The 19990-nt window shown below is 39.4% G+C and overlaps 1 protein-coding gene across 1 annotated transcript; it reads right to left on the bottom strand.

Moving 5' to 3' along the window:
- Window positions 1–150: 150 nt before the first annotated feature.
- CDK5R1 (cyclin dependent kinase 5 regulatory subunit 1) lies at window positions 151–14151 on the bottom strand. Its single transcript, XM_072414629.1, has 2 exons — window positions 13480–14151; window positions 151–6658 (listed from the first exon to the last, which is right to left on the bottom strand). The coding sequence occupies exon 2, from the start codon at window positions 6573–6575 to the stop codon at window positions 5694–5696; it is 882 nt and encodes a 293-aa protein (XP_072270730.1). The 5' UTR covers window positions 6576–6658; window positions 13480–14151; the 3' UTR covers window positions 151–5693.
- Window positions 14152–19990: the final 5839 nt, after the last annotated feature.

The raw sequence follows: 19990 nt of genomic DNA, 5'->3' as shown, positions 1-19990 counted from the left end.
ACTTCTGTGGTAAAAAAACAAAATGGCGAGTATGTATGGTGTTGTGTGTCTGGGGGTTGTAAGTGTACAAACTAACATGGGTACCCTGAAAAGTCATCTCCGAAAGAACAACCCCTCCACCCCATGCCAATAACACACTTGAGACGTATAGAATGTGAGTTTTTTTTATTTTTTCCTCACAGTACAAAAATAAATAAAAATACAGAGTTAGACACAAGCTGGAGGTTTGTGTATTGCCTCCATATCCTGCATTAGTGTCATTCACACACAAACTACACAACGACTTCATGTAAACCAGGAAATGCTACAAGTACAATAACCTGATGCCAACACCCATACTGCCATGTTCAGGCCCAGATACCAGTACGGGAACATGCATACCCTGTGTACGTGGGAGGGTGGGCGATCATGCACTCATTCACACAAAATACATATTTATATATACATCTATTTATAATTACACAGGCAGAGTCCAGGTACCATGCCAGATCACAAAGCCTGCATACAACAGGAATCTGCTTTTACAAATGCCCTCCCCTTAGGGGTAATTTTGAAACAGACTGCCATTGTTTAGGTGGCCATTAATACTTTTTTTTTTCTGATTAGATGCTGATCTATTTCCAATCAATATTTGGATATCGATCAAACCTTAATCAGGAATATCCAATCTTTTCTTCACAGATACGCAGCAGGGGGTGCGCCCTAATAACTCCCAGCCTTAGGAGGTGTGTCCCGCAGGTTGTCCATGTAAACAATAGAGAGCGCTATCATTGGCTGGCAAGTTTTCGGGAGCATTTCCAGCTGCATATTGGCCATCCTAATCAATAGGTACATGTTGGTAACGAGGATAGCAATAGACTGAACCTTCACGCATCAAGTTTATGCCACTTTTACACCCTCTCATTTCCAGTTTATTACCACCTTAGGGCTTCACATGGTAGCATGAAAATGAAGGGAATCTGCTCCAAAGCAACAAAAACTGACCTTCTGTTCCCAGATCAAATATGCTGCCCAGGTTTTAAACAACAGCAGCAGCAGCTTCCATGTGAAGCTTCTTTCTCAATCACAATCAACAAACTGCTCAGTCAAAGATTTATTTTTTGTCAGTCCCACTTTTACTATTTTGCAAACTTTGTGCTTACATGGTCAGAGTGTCGGTATCTTAAAGTTTCTCAGAACAAACCTGGCTTAAACTGTGAAACACGGTCTGCAAGTCAGTAAGCGGTTTCACTTGTTTCTGGTAAATGGCCCTTCAGTTTCAAGCTACCATTTGATTATTATGTGATTAAGCCCATAGAGCTGGCAGGACTTCATATACAGTATATAATAAAACACTGGGTCTATCCACACTGCTAACACTACTAACAACTTATTCATTAGAAATCAGAATGCAGCAGAGATGCTCGAAAAGAGCGTGCCCGGTACCAACAAGGTGACTAAGGACACGTGTTTACATAGAACTGAGCTCAGTAGTTACACATCAGCAACAATTACACTAAGACCACATAGCCACAAGTCCCTAGGAAGCCTTTCCAGCCACCCTGGGAATAGTAAATCTCACCCACTAAAAGCTACTGGCAGAGAAAAGCCATAAATCCATCTGTCATAAAAGTTCAGGCCTTCATTGTATGGACCTAGAAGTAAAGCCTGCTTCTACCAGCAACACAAACAAAACAAAAAGTCTCCACAACTTTCTTCTAACACTGCACATGTAACAAAAAACGGGAACAAAACTCCTCATCTGCTAGAACACATCATGAAATCAAGGCGTTCATGGCACATTTTGTACAGGTAATGTTATCTTAGCAGGCTATTCTAGAACAACCTCTACGTTACCAGAGTGCATATGGTACAACATCTGTCGCTGGGAACTGACCACCATGAATGTGTTTCTCTGCACATGTGCAGATAAGGTTGGCGGTCCTTTGAAATGATTCCTTAGAACGGAGCTGTCAGATTCCAGTTTCAGAAAGCCATCTAAAGCAAAGATTTGGGAGAAGACATTATAATTATGTTTAATGAGCTGAGCCTCGTTAGTTCATTATCGTCTGTCAATTACAGGAATACTACAATGGGAATCCTGACCCTGGAGAACTGGAATGGACAGTCTTACTGTCGTGGCTTTTGTTATTTGGCCTTACTAAATCTTCTGAATTGTCTGGGTCTCCTGCAACCGGAAGAAAACACTGAACACATGGACATACAGAGCACCATTTTTCATGTATAAAGCTACGTACACACGATAGTTCTCGGCTGATATCGGACGAGAATCTGAAGTGTGTACAGCGCGCATCGTTTATCGACCGAGCGACCGTCCTGGCGTATCTACGGATGATGACGACAAACAATCCCAATGCAAGGGAAGGGGAAGAGCGCGCAGCGGGGTGCCGCTCGGTTGCTCTCCCCCTTCCCTCTCCATATAGCAGAATGGTGCTTTATGTGCAGCACTCGTTCATGCATCGTGGAGTGCTTAGTCGTTGGAAAGGATTGTGAAAGATACTTTCCAATGACTATAATTACAAGTGTATATGCGGCTTAAGCAGTTGAACCACTTTCTTCTGTTTGTTAGATATAGGCTTGAGAAAACAATCCCAAATCCTACCCACCTGAAATTGAGAGCTTTTACCTACTGCTGGATCTTGACCTAACTCTGTTTCATAGCCACATCCTATCTCAGCGGCACCATAGTTTCTGGACCTGTCTTGTGGAAGAAGGATGACCTAACTTAAGGACTTACCTCAACCAAGGCTGCCAGCATATGTTCTTCCTTCAAAGCCCCCTAAACCTGCACTCAGTTAAGGAAGAAAGGTCTCAAATTTGGTTAGCAATTACTTTGATATACATTGTAAACAATCCCAGTGCTTATTAGGAATTGGGTTCAGTTCACTAATCTTATCACTGTCTAAATAACATTGTATGGATGTTATTTTTTGGTGATCACAATGCATGGAACCTAGGCACTAGGCTTAGGGATATCAGACCAGTCCTGTGATGAACAGATGATAATAGTATCTGTTGATTCCATATCATGGCTGCAGTAACAATGATCAGCTTACAGGTTAAGTAACTGACTTAAAGTGCCTATAACTGATAAAGGTAACAATGGAATAGGTGTAGCATGCTTATGTCTGATGGTTCTTCTTCCAGACACCTTAATGTAAGAGGCCTAGGGCAGCTACTGTCATAAATATAACAACCATCTATGCAAATCACCAAGCCTCAACAAAAGATTCACAAAAATCCAGCCCAGCCTTTGAATCCCAAAGAAAATGCCAGTCACATCTGGCAGGCTTTTCCAATAAAACATTTTATTCTATTTGCTTGGTCCATAGCTAAATCACCAACAGCCAATCATATCCAAAGGATACTGTGGCCTGCATGTGACTGCTACATCAAGAGAACTATAATAATAATAATAATATTAATAATGTGTACACACCCAGTTATCCAAGAGTATGTCCGATACCGGCAAACCATGGAGTCACCTTTTTATACATGAATCCTATAAATGATTCATTGGTTCACTAGAAGGCTCAAAATGGCAGCTCATAAATCATCTGCTAAGTAACAGCCACACTTTCACCAGGCCCAGGAAGGCAGCTTTACATCTCTGCCCTTTGAAATAAAACCCTGAGCCATTTCACAGTGATAAGATTCTGTTCCTGCGTTCTATAAAGTAATCTAAGTCGTATTCACATTACAGGGATACAGATAGACAAATTCAAATAGAAAAATGACCGAATGCAGTGTGTCAACCCAAAGCAACCAATAAGCATCCACACGACAATCTTACCTCCGAACTGCTAGCAGCCAATCAGAACAGACCCTCTAACATCTAACAGGCCTATGGGATTTAAAGAAGGGAGCATCTGATCCCAGGAATTAGGGAACCAATTACCCTTTGCAAATCCAGTCAGCTGGACCACCCACTACAGGCTGCTTGCAGAAATGTACAGTGAGCCATTTACACAACCAGTCATCCTGTAGGGGTTATTCAGTGCAAAATATAGGGGTCTGTAATGCAGAATAAAACATTGTTTCTTGTCCATCTACTCTATAAATTAAAAAAGCAAATATTGGTTCTTAAAATAAGAAGAAAACTGTATTCTTAATGCAACAACTCTATCCAAAATGGAACAAAAAGGTATGAAAATAGAATATTCTATCAATAAGTGTCCAATAGGAGAGCCCTGAAATGTCTGTGGCACTCTTAGTGGTGAAGTATTGTGAAAAAATAATAAAATTATGTGGCACATTAGGGAAAATCCCGTAGTGGAAAATAGGGACAGAATCCTGATAGAATATTCCATATCTAAATATGGCAGACAACTGGGGTGACAGTGCCCTCTTATTCTTCATATTCTAGTGAGGTCACCGGTTCATATAAATTAAACAGGGGGACTTATTACAGTGCTTCCATTGTTTATGTGAGTTCCCTACTGGAATTTAAATTAATCTGCCTGGTGATTAATTATATTGTTTTCTTGTTCCGATCCTTAGTATTGGATGCATACTCCGGATTCTAAAAACTTTAGGGAAAATTTTGGAATACTTAAGTCCAAGGGGCATCCATATGATTGCCATTAAATCCCTATTGGGCTTGAAAAAGTACTAAAAAAAATAATAAATATTCTGAGGTTTAAAAAAAAGTAACAGATCGGACAGAATATCGGAAACTGCCATTCCGGTCCTTTTTTTGATAATGAAGGTTCCATGGCTGTCATGCTCACCCTTTCATTTCTACTTGGTAAGGAGCTGACCTGAAACAATCAAGTACATATTGGGTGCCAGACAATTAACAAATACCGTGCATACCTGCTCTGAAAAAGAAGTGACATAAGGGAAAGATTCATAGACCTGGAGCATGCGATTGTAAAAACAAGACTGCAACAACCACTAGAAAATTCCTAGATGATCGGTTCCCTCGAACACTTTTTAGCTTCATTTTGTATTTGAGACAAAACTATTTTAAAACAGTTTTTTCCCGTTCTCCTGGGATATCCGGAGTATCTTACGTCCTATCCCCATAGAAAGTAATTTAAAGACATGTTGGAAATTTCATACAATCTAAAACAAATATGTTGAAAGCCGAATAAACCCATCAAATGATGGGGTAGGGGAAACCCAGAAGCCCTCTATGTATCTGTATTAAGCTTTCATCAACTCCAAGCAGTTAATACCCAGTAAGAAAAACAATGTGCGATTTCCCCATGCATGGCCTTCGGTCACTGTGCCAGTTAGGGTTAATAAGATTACAAAATTCTGTCAGGTTATTTAGGGTGACAGCTAGAGATTTTATATCCTAAATAGGTGCAGATATAAGAACAGAGGGAGGTTAAACGAGTGGCTCAAAAAACAAGTGAAGTCAGTCTCTTTCTACCAGAACCTCACAATTGTCACCTATATCCAGGCTTGTAAAGCATTCCCGCAAAGACAGGCCTGCAGAACATTGCACCATATAAACTTTGACTTGCTTGAGACCTGCCAAGCATTACAATGTGACAACCTCTTCTTGCTACAACCTAAAAAGAGTTTTCAAAATCAATCCAGAATTCCAGTGTATAAACCCTGCCAGGGGTCATGGTTCTAATATCAGTTACCAGCAGAGCATTGCTCTGAAACAAGGTTTCTTCCCCTTAATAATCTTATATTCTACACCCCAACATCCTCCCAGCCCCAAATGTCTATAGAGTTCACCGATCCAAGCCTATCATCAGCCGGTTCTTGTCCTCCTGGCTGCCCTCTGCTTTAAGGTCAGCAAAAATTTGTGTAAAATACTGGGGGTCAGCGTTGATGCGCAGCATCTTAGGACTCATTAGTCCAATGACAGACAGACACCTGTCCCAAAAGGCCTCCTTAGAACTTTCCACTAGGAAGGGCTTTAGTGGGTAAGAGATTTCATTGCCCATGTAGGAGTAGGACAGGTATACACAGGTGAGTAGGGAAGCTTGCAATTCTTGCTCACTGGACAGCTCTGATGAAATGACGTCTCGGCACAACATGTACAAGAAGACCACGTTGGCTGGGGTAATGAAGCCTTGGTCCTGCCACCCCTGAAGAAGAAGAGATCGGTCGACACTTCTCAGCCATAGCACGGGGTCTGTAGGTGAAAGATGCTTCAGCTTGTAACACCTTCGGCAGAGGAATTCACCGAGACATTTCAGCAGTTCACTGGTGGAGGCCTGCACCACCACTCGTTTCGGAGAGGAATGAACTTGCTGTTGCTGGGACGACTTACTGACAGAAGATGCCGGGTCCTTAGAAACGGAATCTTTAGAGTCCTGTGTGAAGCTCGACAAGTTAGCACAGGAAAGGGATTTCTTGAGGTTTTCACTATTGAGATGGGTGACGTTGTTCTGGTAACCGCTGTTGATCTGACTCTTTTTCGGTTGTCTCTTTTTGGAAGAGACTGCCACGAGTCTTTTCCAGGGTAACACGGAGATGAAAGAATGTCTCTTGAGAGATTTTCCATTCTTGCTATTCTGGACAGCAGTGTAATGAGCCACACTGGATGAGCTGCCTTCAAACAGTCCTGCCTTGCGGTAGCTTGGGGATATGGAGAGAACAGTCCCCATGGTTTGGTTGGGTCTGCAATGCTTCTGAAGAGGCAAGTCAAAGTTCCAAAGTCATTTCAAGTCTGTAGTACTTGATTAAAAACCTAAAAAAGAAAAGGATAATGCAATTGGTTATTATTTTTCTATGTGTAAGATCTAAGATGTAAAAACATCAAATATACAAAAACATCCCAAGAACTGTAAAATGGCAACACATAGAAAAGCCTCAATAATAATATCTGAGTGAGATTTTTAGAGAGAACCTTCCATTGTCATTTCAGTCAAGCTACTAGCACTGAAGAAGCAAAGGAAGAAACTGCATGTCAAAAGGATCTGGTGATAACATTCTGAATAATCTCAGAAGCTTCTCAAATAGATGTCAACTAACTTCACCAATACAAGTCAAAAGCCAAAAAACTGGCTAGGCCCAACAACATAAAAAGGCTGCATTTCGGAAGCCCACAACAGATTCAATGGATTTCCGGAAGATCAACAAGTATTTTTCTGTTCTTGCAGGACTTTTCTGAGATAAAACCATGGGAAATGTACATGTACTGGATAGGTTTCCTTTGTATTTGTCCTGACATAAACTTTAAATTATACCGTCCCTGCAAAGTCACTCGCAAACATCAGAGGAAACTGTGTGGAGACTTATTCACATATCTGATGGAGGCTCTAGAAGAAACTCACACAGACATGAGGAGAACATTCCAAATCAATAAAGATAAAGTCCTTCTTGGAAACTGGCTCTAGAAACCAAACAAAGGGCATCACGGTGGATTAGTGGTTAGCACTCTGGCCTTTGCAGTGCTAGGTCCTAGGTTTGTATCTCAGCCAGGACATTATCTGCATGGAGTTTGCAGGCTCACCCTGTGTTTGCGTGGGTTTCCTCCAGGTACTCCAGTTTAATCAAGGTACCCTCAAGTAGTAACTTGACATCAGATAAATACTGGGTAATAATATTAAAACTGCACGCTCCGTGTTTTTTATTTTCTACTAAACAATAAACAAAGTGGGCATAGGAAATATATTTTATGTGAAGAGGTGTGACTAAGTTATGGGCGCGCCTCCCCAGTGTCAAAGAGGTATTACCATGTCGTTATTTGTTATTTTGTTCACACTTAACCCCTATTTTAGATAGAGGTGTATCCCATTATGTCATATTTTCAGGACAATACAACACTTGTGACATTGTCCTCATAGTGACTTTTTACACAATGATCCCTAAACTTAGTTTGGGAGTCAAAGGCAATAGTCCAATGACCCTGAGAAAATAATCAGTATATATATATATATATATATATATATTAGTAGCTATTTCAATAAATAATTTTGCGTAAGTGATTAGGCAAAAGTCTAATTAATCAGGCACCATTTTACTACAATTCTAAACATTGGGGCATAAATGTTTCATACTTCATTGGGCATCATTATGATTTAGGAAGGTTAAGTATACAAAGGCTGATTAATTGTCATAATTGTGTACACCTACTGTGTGCATCTTTATTGAGACTGCTCCAGTTTATCCTGAATAGCCTGTGTCTGTCTGTCTGTCTGCATTCCTGTGTGTTTATGTGAATGGATGACACCTACAAACCTTCTGGCCCGGGAATGAAAACTGCAATAAATCAGCTGCAAACTGCCATCGTCTACATTGTCCAATCTACTGGATTTTAATCCAACTGCATCTAATCTGGGTGTAGCTGACGGTATTTTATTTATAGCCTTATAGAAGCCTAAACAGCGAGCTCCATGCTCACATGCTAACCAGACTTTTTCCATAAAAATAAATACATCCAATCATAATCAAAATAGTCAGTTCTGAAGGGCAATGTAGCAGAAAAAATGCAAATCTAAGGATCTGAGTGGCTATGAGGATCAAATTGAAATGGCTATATCACTGGGTCATGGCATCCCCCAAACAGGGGGTATTGAGGGATGTTCCTCTTTTGCAATGGTGACAGGGTCAAGGGCACCTAAAGCTCACTAACGTGTGTTTCTTGGGGTGGATGGATAAGGTAGCCCATCGGGTCTGATGTCACAGAACAGCTACTGTAGCACAAGTTGATGAAATACGTAATGATGGCTATGAAAGGTGTCAGGACACAGAGCTCGCCAAGTATGTGACTACATAGCCTAGACCAGTAAGAGTGCCCATGGTGACCAATGTCCAGCATCCAAAGTGCCTACTGTCAGCATGTGACCAATCTAACTGGACTATGGAGCAATGCAAGAAAGTGGTCTGGGTCCGATCAATCAGATTATCAGATGGGATGTGGAGTGAATCATTTACGTAGGTTAAAGATGGCAATAGGATGCTGAGTGTGACTGCCAACACCTTGGAGCCCAACCATACATGTGAATTCCATGGCTCAATGGGTCACAGCCGTTTAGGTGGCACAAGGGTGACCTACATTAAATTAGCCAGGTGGTTTTAATGTTGTGGCTGATCAGTTTATGCGTGTGTAGCCCTACATTTTTTGAATATTTATTATTGATTAATGAATAATAAGGATATGTTCAGACTGGGCTTTAGGTTGGGGTGTGGTTACTGATTCCTCAAGCAAGTGCTGCTACAAATATCGTCTACTGTAGCTGCCCCATAGAGAATGAATAGGGGCAGCAGGGAGTGGTTCAGTACCGCTCATTGTTGACAGCTGTCAAATGTGCAGACGCTGATTCTTTAAGCTGTGACGTGAGTGACCGAGTAGCTGGCAAAGTGGCAACTGCACAGGATCACAATCATATCTTTGTGTACAAATTTCCACTTTTCCCTATAGTAGCTCTCTATGACAGGCAGTACAATCATCACAGCAGAACCTCCTTAAGTTAGAGAACACACCAGGGAATCTACAGAGTTATTCAGTATTACCAGATTAGCAGACTTGAAAATAGTATTGCAAAATTACTGGGAAGCATTAGGGTCGATTCACTTTAAATGGGACATTACCAAATCTCAACACACAAGTAAAAAAGAAATCATGAAAAATCACATGAAATAAATGACAGCACATGAAGCTAATAAGTTGTTGGACAACAACAGGGTCCTGCGATTTATCATACATAATGAAGGCATTGGTTACAAGCATTTATTTCCATTATGTGAAACGCAGTTAATTTTCAGCTGTGCAGCAATGCCACTGAGAATCATTGCAACAGCTGAAAAAAGTTTAATGTAGGAGACTTGGCCTTTTACCATGGAAAAACATACTGAAAGGTTTAAGCAGCTGACCCGGGTTTGTACTCGCCCAACAAATATGTATATTGTTTCTGGAGGTAAGATGATCCTGTGAAATGGTGACTAAGAATACTTACAATACGAGTTATAGGATGGGCTAGGGGAAACCATCAATCAGCAGAGGATATTGCCCCCTATTGATGCAATGCTGCAAACAGTTCCTTATTTCCAGGAACAGGACAAGACATTGGGGACCGGTCCCTAGAAACAACATTGCTGTTTCAACCTGATCATAGAATCATCACTTCCTTTCTACACTATTATGTGATACTTCCCCCACCTCTTAGATTGTAAGCTCTTCAGGGCAGGGTCCTCACCTTCTTCTGTATCACTGTCTGTATTCGTCTGTCATTTGCAACCCATATTTGATGTACAGCACTGCATAATATGTTGGCGCTACATAAATAATGTTTAATAAAGTGATTAAGGTTCAGAAATGTGTTTTCACCTTTTTATACTAGGTTGCATGTTAGTACTGCCGATCTCCAGAAGTCATTCCCTGTCTACATGAACTCCAGTGATGGTTGCATGGCATTTCTCAGGGCAAGTTCCTGATACTGACAATGGCGGATCATGAGACTTAACATGTCACTTGCAGTCTCCACTAGCCTGATTGACAAGGTGACAACACACAAGCATTATCATATGTGTTGTCTCTATACCAGGAAGTGACTGAACTGAGACCTTTAAAGCAGAATCACTAAAAGCTGCAGTTTGTTTATGTGATTGGGTATTACAATAATTATATACTAATGCTTTCTAAACATCTAAAGGTTATACCCTTTAAAAATAACAACAACCATTAAAATTCCTTTCAGCCCAATAAACATATAATTGAGTGTATGGTAACTCCTATTCTTTATTAATGTAGGACACACAGTCTCATTAACAAATGGCTCTGAAAATAATTTTAAAATGTCGCTATGAATTTGTAAAACAGGGATTGGTTTCCTAAAGCTGGGTCAACACGGACGTTTTTAAAAACACATGTAAACATTCTTACTGCGTTTATTATTATTATTATTATTATTATTATTATTAAACAGGATTTATATAGCTTATAAGTGTTTTAATGAACCTTTAATATTTAAAAACGCTGGAAAACCTCTATGTCGCATTTTTATGTTTTTCTGCATTTTAAAAGCGTTTACGCTTCAAGTGCTTATAAACGCAGGAAAACGCCCCATTGAAATCAACGGAAGAGTTTACCACACTCCTTTTTCAGAGTTAACCCTGCGCTTTAATTTTTTAAACGTTGGAAGCAACGTTATAGATAGCGCTTGTGAACATGCCTCAAGGAAACGCCATGGTGTAGATTAGCCCATTGGAATGCATGGGAATTTCAAACATGGGCTTTTAAAGCCTTAGGTTGAACGCTGGGGAAAACGTCCGTGTAGACTAAGCCTAAAGGAACTGAGAGTAGGCCTTGGACATCTAGAATACCTCTCTACTGACCTTATTCCAGCATAATGAATCTTACCATCTCCTTATCAACTGCACATTAGCGAAATGTATATTACTGGGTATTTCAAAGCATAAACAGATCATTTTTTCATAAATTTTGACTTCTCAGTGTTGCCGCAACATGTTCTCAGCCACTTCCTGTCTGCATTTACCACTGTGATGTCTGACAATGTTTAGGACCGGTTACTAATGGCAAAATATGTACAATGACTCCAATGGCTGCTTAGTCCCCAAATAGGCACAGGGTGACAACACAGTACCACCAATAGGATATATGGACTTTGTGTTGTCACTCTATAACAGAAAGTGCCTGAACAAGGATCCTAATGGCAGGATCACCAGGTATTATTTTCAATGAAAACAAAACGACAAAAAAAGTGTTATGAGATTTTAAGGACATTTTTGTGGGACTGGGGATACATCTACAAAATAAACGGTGTCATTGAAGCAAGTGTAAGTATAAGTATGTTTTGGAGGGCGCCAAGCATGTAATACAACCTGTAAACAGGCCCCAAGAACAATCTGCAAGGTTTGCTTTGTTACAGATCACCTCTGTGTTGCTGCTACTGGCAGAGTACATTGACCTGGACAGCTGCGGTGAGATTCCGTGAAAACATCTCTGAGGTTTATATCAAATGGACGGAATGTCAGTGTTTTGATGTGGGAATGACACTATATACACAATGCACACAATGCACTGCAAGCCTCCAGCCTGGGGCGCCAGCTGCCATAATGGTTCACTGGCTCCAGCATGCACATTCACATGGATGAATCCTCTAGCTGTGTGGTGTGGTGGGGGATGCTGATGTGGAATGGAGGAGGAATATTGCTCTGATGAATCATTATTGATGTGAAGAGGACAGAATGGAGGATTTTTAGAACAATGGTGATTCGGAAAAGTACATATGGTCGATGACGGCACAGGGTGTCATGATGTGAAAAGTGCAGCATAAATTTTTAATATTAATAGCATATGAGTGGCTAGTGGTGCTGGAAAGGGACACAAAGGACTATCATTACTGAGCTTGAATAAATTTAAAGCTGTATGGATTTAATGGATTTATCCACATTTACCAAAACATATAAAACGTATGCAGGATAAAAAAACTGATTTCAGTTATTTATAAAATGTCATGTCTTACCTACATACATACAATCTATCCAGCCATAGCAGCCAATCAGCACAAATCTTTCATTGTTCTGACTGCTATAAACTGATAAAAAGACAAGCTCTGGTTGGTGGAATAAAGCATATAGCTGCTGTTCTATATTAGGATTTATCAACAAGCCCCCTCCCTGAGCACATATTTACAAAGCTAATGCCACAGACATGCCAATCTTGCAGAATCTTTACCCAACCAAGGAGAATTTCTTTGTTTATGAAGTGTATTACAACATGGCGGTATATAGTAGAGCTAGTGGACAGCATAGCAATATATAAAAATACCACTGGACAAGATGCTGAACACATTTCTTGCCTCTATGTCTTTAATAGATAAGACCAGACATGAGATGGCATTCAGAAGATCCAATCATACACAATGCTTGTACATCAAATGTAGTATGGGAGTGTTGGCAAAACATGCAAGTTTTTTATGCCGATAGGATCGGCCTTCAATCGCAGGTTACACTTATGATTGTCCAATGATAATCTATTCTTTAGGATTATGCTTACTTTATTGATAAGCCAGGAAGTCTGGAGCGTGCCCACAGACATATTACTATGGAATTATTGCATGGAGATAGGTTGCAAAATTGGACATCTGAACATAAAATCTTATTTTTTATGGTGACCAGCAACTGTTTGTGAACCCAGAATGTGCTGAGCTACTATTCTGGCCCAGCATAGCTTGCATACATGCAACTATATATATATATATTAATATATATACACACACACATACATAAACATACATACATACACATCTTTTTTCATCAGCAATACACAAAAGAAAAGAATTTACCTAGAAGATCGAAAAACAAATGAATCCCTCAGCTAGATATCATCAGCCACTGAGCTACCTTATTACAAGCAGATCCTATTGTTCCTCCCTCCCACTATCACACATTCTATGGCATTTTAAAGTTAATTATCTTGCAGCATATGAAGGGGGAAGGTAGTAGGGAGTAAAAGCCTCATGAGACCATATGACCTTCCTGACTCTGCCTATCAATCATTTACTGGCCTCTCACTTTCTCAATCCAATAACCAGGAGCACCTACCTCCTCCAGATGTGGCAGGATCTGTGATGGGCTGTGATTGCAGCAGGCTCAGTCCTGTGGAGGTCCAGATGTCATCTCTGCAATACCAAACCTTGGTTGTGGATGAAGATGATCAGTGCAGACAGAAGCTGCAGCAAGCTCTGGCTCCTACTGCAGCATATGATTGCAGCTTGCTGTCAGCTGGGCAGTAGTTGATTGCAGCAGGCTTTCATCCAAGAGTCATCCTGCTTCCCATAGGCTCCTGGGAACCCCCCAAGTCTTCTGCTAGGAGCAAGGGGTCTTCCTGGAATCCAGATGACTGCAGTGTGAGACACCAGAGTCCGATCACAGAAAACTTCCTGTCCCTAACAGTTGCTCTGATTGTTTGGTGGCCTTGTCACACATAGAAGACTCCATCTATATCCCCCAGGCCAGACCCTTTCATAGATCGCCTGCTTGTGCTGAGTGTGAGGATAATAAGGCAGCTTTTGCTGAGCATACACTGAGCTCAGCCTGGATGAGTTGTGTGTTTGAGTGACAGATTGAGCACAGCCTCTGTCACCTCCCCCTTCTGTGTTCTCAGGATGCAGCTGCACTTCACTGCACATTTGCAGCCCTTTCCCCTGATCAATGCATTGTGATCTCCATCTGCCAACACTAAATCAAGTCTGCATATTCCTAAACATTTATCTGTAGCTGAAAGTATATTTGTAAATATTGCATGGTGTATTTTATAAATTTATATGGTATTGTCATTTGTATTTTGAAATCTGCAGTTTTCTTTTTAAATCATACCTGGTCATCCTCCCATTATTTGCATTATTAATAATATTATTATTATTAATAATAAACAGGATTTATATAGTGCCAACATATTATGCAGCGCTGTACATTAAATAGGGATTGCAAATGACAGACAAATACAGTAACACAGGAGGAGAGGACCCTGCCCTGAAGAGCTTACAAACCTAGGAGGTTTATATCAATCTGTAGGTACTTCATGTTACAAGACAACACCTTTTTCCTTGTGTCCCAGTAATGATCCTTTGTTGTCACCCCTTCACATGGGTTTACAACGAACATTAACGTACCCTGAGAAATGCCAATAAGCCATCGCTGGAGGGCATATACACAAAAAGTGGCTGACTAGAGCAGCGGTCGCCAACCTTTCGGACCTCACGGACCACTAAATTCATAATTTTATGATTTTTTTTTTCCAAAAGATAAATACATATGTAAAATTATGATCTTCCTAATGGTGCCTGACAAGGACTGTGGGGGCTCTGATTCAGTAAATTGAAGTATTCAGATTCGGTTAAGTGAAGTATTACTTCTGTTACTATTATCATTAGTTGCATTATCTTTGGTATTACTAAAGAAATGCAAAATATTTGTTTGCTTTTTCTCCCTCATCATGGGTTTATTTCATTCCAATCTAAGACCAAACAAGAAATGATAGTTATCAAAGTCAAACTATTTGATGCCATTAAATAAAACAGTTAAAGAAAATACAAAGTTAAGGTCATACTTACCTAAAAAGGCATCTGAGAAATAAACAAAACAATCGGATGAGAATCGGTATTGGCGGAGCAGGGTGACTGTTGTAATGGTGGAAACAATACTGAAGCGTACTGCTCGGCAAAGGTTGCCTCATACAACCTAAAGCGTACCTAAACTCAGAAATTTCACTTTACATAAAACGGTAGACAACCCTTTTATGTTAAGTAAAAAATCTAATAATAAATAAAGCCTAGGCGATCGAGAATGAATGGCAGCGCAAAGCCTCCTGGGATATTTACGTCAGGCATCCCAGGAGGCTCTTGGGTGCTCTTTCTGCGCATGCAAGAGATGCCTTTTAGTTGGGAAAAAAAATTGCCGATTGAGATCGGCAAGTTTATTTTTCCAACCTACGTCACCCAATCCCGCACCTGGGTCGGGAGACATAAGAAGAACCCAAAAGAAGAGATGAAGATGGTGGCGGGTGGACAGATGCCAGGCCGACGCGGGACCCGAAGGAAGGGACCTTTTGGATGGATCAAACTGCCCTGCGAGATGGAAGGTGAATGTATTTTTTTTTTTTTTTTTTAAGCACTTTTAGGTTTAGTTACTCTTTAAGGCTACACTTACGTCACGTTGCTCCTGCCTTGTTTTTCTGTCTCTAATACAGTTTGTGAATTTAGTGCAATATAAAGGAGAAAATTGTTGTTCAGAATTTAAGAAATTATTCAAATCCTATTTTTGTTTTATTATTAATAAAACATAAAAATTGCAAATAATATCTAAATTTTTTCTGTGGACCACCAAATTTTCTGGCGGACCACTGGTTGGTGTCCGTTGGCCTAGAGGATGCAGGAGATCAGCACTAAGAGGTCAAAGGATGTGAAGTTAGTATTTTCTAGGAGAATAAAACCTAGCAATTGTTTGACACACAATAAAAAAATCACTGCAGGTGATACACAGCACCGGGATGTAATAAAAGGACAGGATCAGGTATTTGTTTTTATAATAATGCTATCCAATGATATAGCAAAAAAATATACTTTATTTAGGACTATTATACCCAGGCTTATTTTCACTAGCGATCCAATTTCTGATCCTAAAAAAGGATCTCAAGTCGATTCATCAGCTGATCAATTGCAAGCCACCAATTTTTGGTTTCACCAGTATGTTGGTAATATCAAATAAAATAACACTAGTTATTTTATGTGTGAAGAGGCTCTAGAAAATCTGATCTGAAGTTCCTTTCTGTTCTATGGTTCACATCACAAATAAAAAGGTAGAGTATCATTCCTGTTTGTGATTTGTTTTCTGTCTTCCAATTGGAAAATTGATTGGATGGGTCAGTCAAGCCCAAAATTGCCATGATAGGAGACCAATATGAAGACAAATGTCGGTACTTAAAGATTCACTTTTATGCTGACCCACGCAACAATATATACAATACTATCTGCCCCCACGATTTTGGAGTATAGGGGAGCATGTGGGCTCCTTTATGCTTGGTAACTGGTAGTTCAGGCACCCAATGCTGCCACTTCAGTAGTGCCTTCTGGAGTTTAAAGGTTACAATGGACTCCTCCTTCTCACTTCCAATAGCAAATTAAGTAGTCAGGGAATGAAGGGAAGGTCAATATATTCTGCTGCAGGGATGCTGTTAAATTACATAGTAAATTTTATACGCTACGTATTTTTTTTTAACAGCTATCTGTAGTAAAGTATTTAAAACTAATGTCTTAAAATATGAAGATCTGGGTCTAACATTCACATCTTTTATTCCCTGCAGCATGCTTGACCTCTCAACAGGTTGTCCTTGATTGGAAATAGAGCCCCTCCCCCAGCAATATTTGCCCCTATGCTTGTTACCTGCTTCACCTATTTCCTTTTTTCCTCTAACTGAACCTTTACTATTCTCTTTACTGTTTCTCTACTACCGAACGTTTCCGCTAACATCTCACCACCTTGAACACAACAATAGCTCTACTCCATTCTCTCACCATAACAACTCAAACACAGATTGACTTCTTACCTACTCAGCTATAAGCTCTTGTATAGATGCTAACTTTTTGTCGCCAGAGACGAAAGTCAATAATTGTCAGGGTTGAAAGTCTATTATCTAAAGAGCTTTTCCCTGATATCTTTAGGTAATCCATTTTGGTGTATCACTAAAAGACAGACCCATCGACCATTGTTCTCTCCAATAGGGAGAATGCAGTGGGGTGCCTCCTATTGCCTCCTCTCCCCTTCCCTGTCCATAAAGCAGAACAGCGCTGCCTGTAAAGTGCTCACTTGTTTTACTGTTGCTGAAAACAATCACTAATGATCATTTCCAGAGACAATTTTTGAAAGTCTGTACAAGGCTTCACTTCACTAAACCTCAGTAATTAAAAATGCAAGATATGTAATTGTAATTGACCAATGCTTTTATTACCTGTTTAACCTAATGCAAGTAATCAAAACAAAAACTAACAAAGCATAATATAAAAAAGTGTTTTTGTTCTCTGAAGTTTCATTAGTGAATGACATCATGGGGCATTCTGAAAGTGATATTATGAAATGATGTGTCACAAAGCAATAAACAGTAAATACGGGAAAAAATTACACGGCAGGAAATGTTTTAGAAAATAAAATGCTGCTAGTAATCTAAACAACAACTTACAAAACTGTGAATTACTATCTTCAGACAGTGGGAATGACCACAGGCAATGTGACACGGAAGGAACAGAAACAAAATAGAAATATGCCAAAATTCCCCTTAGTAAGCAATACCAACCTACAGAACAGGATTGACCGGGGCTTTTATTTTCCGCTTTAAAGTAGTTTTTTTCTCTTCTATTGTATTTCTAATTGATAGTTATTTCAGATTTTTCTATTTTTTTTAAACATACAATTATCAGGTTCTTTGCAGACTACTGCATTGTAATGTACAAAGCTAAGTGTGATGGTTTACACATCCATTTATTTTAAACAGATCTGAAACATTTGCGCATTGTGCTTCACTGTGTTGGGAAAAAAAGTGAATGTTCATTAAAATATGTATCAGGGTTGGGAGAACATTTAAATTGAATGAGTTGTCCTAATACATTGCATTTTAAGGAACACTAAAGTGAATTAGGCCATGTGAATGTTTTCGTATTCTCATCTATCAAGGCAAGGAATAAACAATAGTACTTTGTAGTGTGGTAACCCATCAGATTTCAGTTTTACTTTTTATACTTTGTACAGCAGTCAAACCAATGATAATAATTGGTACTGAACAGTGGCTGCCAACCAGCCTTGCTGTTGTGTCTACTTTACTAAAGTAAAAATAGATATTTATAAATGGGTGAATCTGGCATTTACTGGTGGAGAACCTTCCATATGAAATGTATGGCAGTAATTGATTCTGAAACAGTGAATGTCACATTCACTTTATTATTAATAGTTACATTTATATTTCCAGAAGAGGTCCACTGAGTCAGCAATAACAAGAGCACGAAGTCATTGTTTTCAATGCCAAAGTATACCAAATGCAAATGTTGTTTTTTGTTTTATTTTGGGACATTGGCACCGGTTATCGTTTTAATACAAATAGAAGAACAAATGATATGTTGAAATATTTATAACAATGTTAACTCAAAGTACATCAATGTATGTAAACCGTAAACTGAAAATTAATTAAATAATGATTTACCTTGCACTTTCATCACTGAGATTTTCTTTTTATGTACCGGTAGTCCCCCTAAAAGTCCATGTTTCAGCCTGGTGATCCTGCCAGTTTTGAGTATTTAGGAAAAAATTTCATTTAGGTGGGGGCTGAAATCCTTACAGCCTCATCTCTCTCTTGGTCTTCTTGCAGAATGGACAGATCTTGCCAGCCTATAGACACAGCTGACACCATTGGAGGTTTCAAAATGTGCTCTAGGACTGAGGGAAACAATGTGAAAGTATTTGATACACACTCCCAGCCACTGACAGAGAATTGGGGAACAGAAGCAAATAACCCTATTAAGGTATTTTAGAGTTTGTTGCACTGAATGATAATGTAGTTCTTAGCATGACATCATTTTATGTGACGCATTACAACAACTTTACATTGCAGCTAACTAATCCACAGAGGTGGTGGATGTATTAGTTTTATTTTTGCAGACTTTATCCACTTCTTGCCATAGGGTGACCACACTCAGACAGTGCACTGTATCTATGGAGGTGTCCTCACCCTAGCAAAGAGAACACTTTCCCCTTTCCTCATCTACATAACATCGGCGTGGTGTTTTGTACTTCCAGAGGTGAGCTCATGATGGTAATAATAGTACTGTAGATAACACTGGAGTGTACACTGAATAGGATTACATTTCTTTCAAGATTAACATGTATTTTTGCTTTACTATACATAACAAAACACTTTCTGTGTTTTATTATACATAACCAAAGGGGGTTATATAACCTTTATATTTTGCAGATTTATAATAGGTCAGGTAGCAAATGACATGCAAATACTCTATCCACAGTTTTAGTAGTAACATTTCTTATGACTACATGATTTTTAGATTATCTATAACAATTTTAATATTTTTCAATTATTTTGCACAAAGTGCAAACCTTGTGTTTAGAAAAAAACATTTAGGCCATGTATACACACCAGATGATTACACTGGCGAGTGTACAGTGCTCATCTGTCAAGGTCAAGATTCATCCTGGTGGATCCATGAACGACACTATTTCAAATGAAGGGGAGAGAGCACAACGGGGTACCGCTCACTCATTCTCTCCCTCCCCTCTTCAAAGAGCAATGTATGCACTGTGCTTGTTCATGCATCTTTCAGTCTTTTGGGGTTGGAAATCTGTTATGATCTATGTATATCATACGGCTTGGCTACCAAAAAATAATACAAAATGTCACTTGTACTATAAAGGTGGTTTCTGAAATTCAAAATCTATATGATTAAAAATTACCGTATTTTTCGGCGTATAAGATGCTCCGGCGTATAAGACGCACCCAATTTTAAAGGAGGAAAATCTAGAAAAAAAAGATTCTGAAAGATTATTCCCCTTCTGA

This window comes from Pyxicephalus adspersus, chromosome 6 (assembly GCF_032062135.1).
Source record: "Pyxicephalus adspersus chromosome 6, UCB_Pads_2.0, whole genome shotgun sequence".
Classification (NCBI taxonomy): domain Eukaryota; kingdom Metazoa; phylum Chordata; class Amphibia; order Anura; family Pyxicephalidae; genus Pyxicephalus; species Pyxicephalus adspersus.
The sequence above is the reverse complement of the archived record's forward strand: the minus strand, read 5'-3'. Positions and strand labels throughout refer to the sequence as shown.

What these genes read in the sequence shown, in the direction of transcription:
- CDK5R1 (XM_072414629.1), bottom strand. Translation starts at nt 6,575, where the DNA reads ATGGGGACTGTTCTCTCCATATCCCCAAGCTACCGCAAGGCAGGACTG.